The sequence below is a fragment of the Cyclopterus lumpus genome, chromosome 2, assembly GCF_009769545.1.
Source record: "Cyclopterus lumpus isolate fCycLum1 chromosome 2, fCycLum1.pri, whole genome shotgun sequence".
NCBI classification, from domain to species: Eukaryota; Metazoa; Chordata; class Actinopteri; order Perciformes; family Cyclopteridae; genus Cyclopterus; species Cyclopterus lumpus.
In genome coordinates, this window is record NC_046967.1 from 6,620,948 (window position 1) to 6,626,561 (window position 5,614).

At 41.4% G+C, this 5,614-nt stretch overlaps 1 protein-coding gene across 1 annotated transcript; it reads left to right on the forward strand.

Moving 5' to 3' along the window:
* Positions 1–1,105: 1,105 nt before the first annotated feature.
* hpxb (hemopexin b) lies at positions 1,106–5,614 on the forward strand. Its single transcript, XM_034553099.1, has 10 exons — positions 1,106–1,223; positions 1,800–1,825; positions 1,972–2,055; positions 3,132–3,289; positions 3,373–3,526; positions 3,883–4,095; positions 4,184–4,276; positions 4,766–4,896; positions 5,004–5,151; positions 5,261–5,614. Exons 1-10 carry the CDS (start codon positions 1,159–1,161, stop codon positions 5,485–5,487), a joined length of 1,299 nt encoding a protein of 432 aa, XP_034408990.1. The 5' UTR covers positions 1,106–1,158; the 3' UTR covers positions 5,488–5,614.

Genomic DNA, 5,614 nt, shown 5'->3' on the forward strand with positions numbered 1-5,614 from the left:
CTGCCCTTGGGGTCTCTGCATTGACAACGATGGGGACGTCCTGGTGGCAGACTGGGGCAAGCAGCACTACCGTGTTCTTCTCTACCCAGCTCAAGGTGTTGGCTGGCCACTGGTGAATGACAGCCTGAGTTGCCCAAGGGGCCTGGCGCTGCTCCCTGATGGCCACATGGTCGTGTCAGACAGCATGAATCATTGTATAAAGATCTACCGCTACAAGTGAACCACAGAGAGTGTCGTAGGCGGAAATAAACCAACACAGAGTTAAGACTAGATATGATACGGCGAGAGGGTTAAATTTGTAATAGCAGGGAGTATAATATTATTTTTCAAGTTTCTTTGAGTATAATTTGCAGCCTTTACCTCGGACCATTGATGAGATTTTGATTGGTAATGGTACTATGCTTATTTCATTATGGTAATGAGTAGCAGATTAGTACAAATTATTTTCATTACATCCATTTGGTAAAAAAGATTACAAGTAGTGTATCAAAGTACTAATGCATGCTTTTGAATTATTTGAGTGTTTGTACTGTACTTTTTCTCAATTGAGCTACAGTAAAGCATGGTAGCCCATAATGCTGTGGGCCTGAATGATATACAATATCATTTTGTGAATTATGCCAAATTTGCAAAACATTTTATTAATCAATAAACATTTTTTTAATCAATAATAAATACAAATTTGAAAGGCATAATCTATCAGTGGATCAAACAATGTATTTACTATAAAGCTTGAGAGGGGCTTAATGATTGTTGTACTATACATTTCTCTGAATAAAAACAATTAAACTTTGATTTAATTTAAATTGTGCAAGATTATGTTGTTACTGGGACTATTGCCAACCACACCTACCCTAGAAGGTTGGTTTTGGGCTTTTAGGTATTTCTCTTGTTTTTCCAAAGTGTGTACTAAAAAAGTTTAACCAGAAAGATCAATAATTTCATTTGAAATACAGATAGACAGAGATTGTGAACCTTGCTCATAGCCTCATTTTGCAACAACTAAAATTCCAATGTACACACACACACAAACGCACACACAGTTACCCAACTTGTCCACCCACACAAATTTCCGGATAAAAGCACGGGCTTTCCACAGCAACAGCTCCGTTCCACATTGAGACTCCACACCCGAGGACTTCATCAGGACTGTACAGCATGGAGCTGCTCACCAAAACTCTGTTTCTGTGCTTAGCACTTGCCCTCACCAATGGAGGACCTGTGTGAGTATTAATGAACTCTTCAATCTTGAAATGAATCCACGCTCTAAATAGGTAAATCATGTCAGGAGGCTCTAGTTCTAATTCTAATCTCGAGATGCTTCACTTGACACATCATGTGTGTGTTTCAAATCTGTGCAGATATTTTATAAATATCTATAAGGGGGTACAAATAAAGTATAGCTTGTAATATAATGAAAACCAAAACAATACATCTGTGAAGGGCTCTTTCAGAGAGAGTGGGTTTTAGTTTCATTGTATCACATTAAACTATATGGTTTATCCGTTATTTTGCACCCGCTTTGTAACTGATTTGGATCATTCATATTTTTCTGTATTTTCTCTTCAGCAGAAATGTGCAAGTCACTGTGCATTCATGTACATGTTGCGTTCACTCTATTTGCTGGCTCACAAAGGTCACCAGCTGGATCAATACAAGAGTGCAAAGTCATTGCATAACTTTGGGGGCGTGTCACTGATTGACCCCCCCCTATCATAGTGAAGCAACGATTTTTGGAAATGAAATGTGATACTATGCTGAACTACAGAAAAATAAGGATCTTTTTTTATCATCCACAGGCCGCCACATGATGCACCAGTAAATGGTGAGATTTTAATAAACACATTAAATCATAACCCTGCTTTCTCACAGGAATGATCCTTTCTCTCTAATGATACACGTGTTCTGTATTAGCCAGTATTTCCGTTGCACTAAGATAACGGTTACAAGTGTTGTCACCTCCATGTTTAGATGCTGCTCTACCAGACCGGTGTGAAGGCATTGAGTTTGACGCCATCACTCCTGACGAGAAAGGAAACACTTTCTTCTTCAAAGGTGTGAAATATTTTTCTAAATATTTTTTTTCTTTTGGAGTTATTGTCTTTATCCATTACCCTTTTGAACCAGGTTGTGTGTCAAATACACTAAGCACCGAAACCAACCCCTTATAACCAACCACACAGGGGGAGCTCTGATCTTAACAGGAAGGAAACACTAGTAAACGGGGGAACCGACTTCGACATAACACCGGTACCGCGGGACGTTGTTCACGCGTCAACAAACACATGAAAAGGACAAGTTTAACACGTCTTTATGCACACCTACTGAACGGGGAGAGGCTCAACACCGAGCAAATAAACAAGCGCGCCGCAGAAAACGTGCTAACGATGCGCGAAGGTGTGAAGACAACGTTGTTACGTCATGCTAGCCGCCCCACAATATGTCACTGTGAGTCTCACAAGCTGAGACTCTACACAGACGAATCAACTTCGCTTTCAACAGCCAGAAACATTAAAGATGTCCTACCTTCACTGTTTTGTGTTCGAGGGCGAATCCGTACTGCTAATGGCTAACGTGGCTCCAATGTCTCCTCGTCAGTTTTGATATTCATATTCATAAATTATTGTTTTTCAAAACAAAAACAGTTGCTTTTAGATGACATTTTAAAACTTATATTGACATATGCATTACATTAGATGAGATTTACAATTACCTGAGAACATTTCAAATGGCAGATTGTACCCGAATGTACCAAAGTGGACCAATTTGTAGATTCCGCCTTAACATGCCTCTACTAAAACCTCTCCATCTTTACTATGATTCACTTTTAGTTCATTAGTTTATCATCATTAAACGATGGCATCATTCCAAACGGATACACCCCATAAGAGTGTGCAGTTTTTATTAGCGATAAATGAAATAGTTAAATAATGCTGCGTCCTATCTTCATTTAATCTCATATGTACTGATGCTTACATATCTGCAGAAATATCACAAGTGTTGCCTTCATTGTGATGCCAAGATGATTGAAAAATCTTTTGAGGCATGTCATTTTCATGCAAGGGCCCGAGCCAGAGGCCCAAACTGAATATATATCGATTGCATTGCAAACTAATTATGTTTCCCTTCAGGCAGCCACTTGTGGATGGGCTTCCACGGGGCGGTCCAGCTTGCCAATGAGTCCTTCAAGGAGCTTGATGACCTCCATCACATCGGCCACGTAGATGCTGCCTTCCGCATGCACAACGTGGAGAACCCAGACGACCACGACCACATCTACTTCTTTCTGGTATGGTCCCAGAGGTGCTTTTGCTTTTCCCAGCTCCAAAACGATGTCTCTGTACCCACACGTTTGCTGATGTTACCCCACAGGATGATAAGGTGTTCAGCTATTACAACCACACTCTGGAGGACGGCTATCCCAAAGAGATCCAGGAGGACTTCCCGGGAGTCCCCTCGCATCTGGATGCTGCCGTGGAGTGTCCCAAAGGGGAGTGCATGGCCGACTCGGTTTTGTTCTTCAAGGGTAGGTTGGACTTCACTGTAAGATATTACTCACACTAAATCATGTTCAAATTAAAAGGAACGCATGATGGGATTAGTTGATTATTTCAGGATTATAGTAAGATCATGCTCCCCCTAGTGGATGGAAAATAGCTGAAATACATACTTTTAGTCAAATGTATGCAGCTTACCTGCAGTATATCTAACAGGTAGTCTAGCAAATATACACTAAAAGGTTTTACAGTTTTAGGAATTCAAGCATATTAATCCAAGATGGAGGTAAGACATATGCTAACAAATTGGTGTCAAAAGAACTGTCTCATATTAGGCTACTTTAAATAGAGAAATAATTCCTAAAACGCATGATTCCCCCCACAGGACATGATGTACATGTGTATGATATCAACACAAAGACAGTGAAGACCAAGACGTGGCCCCACCTGCCCGTCTGCACCTCCGCTCTACGCTGGCTGGAGCACTACTACTGTTTCCACGGACACAACTTCACCAGGTTCAACCCGGTGACCGGGGTGGTGAGTGGCGCCTACCCCAAGGACGCCCGCCACTACTTCATGAAGTGCCCCGACTATGGTGGGTTTGGTCTCTCTCGGTTTGGTTCGAATGATTTTTTAAAAAGCTATTGTCGGGTAATCGTGTAACCGCCTGTGTTTGACTGCAGGTCATGGAGGTGACTATGAAGTCCCAAAATGCAGTGAGGTCAAATTGAATGCCATCACCACTGATGATGCAGGAAAAAGTTATTCATTTGCAGGTAAAGTAAAAAAAAAAGAAGAAAAATAGTAGTCTTTAAAGAAATAGTTCCAACATTTTGGGAAATAGAGGCTTATTTGTTTTCTTGCTGAGAGTTAGAGGTATGAAGCTATAACCAGGATGCTATTAGCTTAGCTTAGCATAAATACTGGAAGCAGAAACTGCTTGTCTTGATTACTAAGCTTTAGCTTTAATATTAAGCTTTAGAGCTACTGGCTAAAGAAGCATTCTTTTTAACTTTGGCAAAGCTAGATGTTGACCCCTTTATGCTAAGCTATAGCTAATCCTCTGCTGTCTCTAGCTATATACTTAACGCACATGTATGAGAGTGTTATCAATCTTCTCGTCTCACTTCCTGTCATCTTACTTAAGTAAAAAAGCGTATCTCCCAATATGCCAAACTATTTCTTTTGCCTTTTTTTTCCACGATTGATCATTTCTTTCAAGCTTACTGTAAAGCTTTCACAAGACTTCAGTCCCATCTGCTTAGGCCCTGTGTACATGCGTCTGGACACCCGTCATGAGGGCCTTCATGCCTTCCCAATCACCAGGGCGTGGAAGGAGATGACCAACGGCGTGGATGCCGCCTTTTCCTACAATGACAACATGTACTTAATTAAGGTAGACTTTTAAATAACCAGCTAAACGTCTATGTGTGTGTGTGTGTGTGTGTGTGTGTGTGTTGACGTTAATACTAAATGACCTCATGTACTGCCAAACCCCTGCAGGATGATCACATTTACATCTATAAAACAGCAGCTCATTACACCCTGATTGATGGCTACCCTAAAACCCTGAAGGAGGAGCTAGGCATAGAAGGACATGTGGACGCCGCCTTTGTCTGTCCCGATCAACACACAGTATATGTAATCCAAGGTACAGTTTCATTTTGTGAATTTTTCGGGTTATTTTGAATGTCTCTTGAGGTATGGCTTAGCAGAAAAGTTTTGCTAAAAATAAAGTACGCATCTATTTCTTCCAACAGGAAGGATGATGAGCGACGTGGACCTTAGCGCCACACCCAGGACCGTGAACATGCCTGTGCCCTTGCCCATGTCCGACATCGACGCCACTCTGTGCAATGCGGATGGAATTTATCTGTTCAAGGGCTCTAACTATTACCGCTACGTGACCCCCATGATACTGGCTATGAGCAGGATGACCCCTCAACCTCTCCCTGTTACCAACGCCATGTTGGGATGTCAGGATTAGTAGTTTCTCAGTCCAACTAGAGAGTGGAATAGAGAACTACATGTGTAAACTTTTCATAAATCCCCCTCCCATGCATCGTGGAGTTAGAGTTGTTTGATGAATAAAATTAGTGGGGAATTTTACTGCA

What these genes read in the sequence shown, in the direction of transcription:
- hpxb (XM_034553099.1), top strand. Translation starts at nt 1,159, where the DNA reads ATGGAGCTGCTCACCAAAACTCTGTTTCTGTGCTTAGCACTTGCCCTC. An exon ending in ACATGATGCACCAGTAAATG is followed by an intron (nt 1,826 to 1,971) that starts GTGAGATTTTAA and finishes CTCCATGTTTAG; the next exon opens with ATGCTGCTCTACCAGACCGG. An exon ending in ACCACATCTACTTCTTTCTG is followed by an intron (nt 3,290 to 3,372) that starts GTATGGTCCCAG and finishes GTTACCCCACAG; the next exon opens with GATGATAAGGTGTTCAGCTA.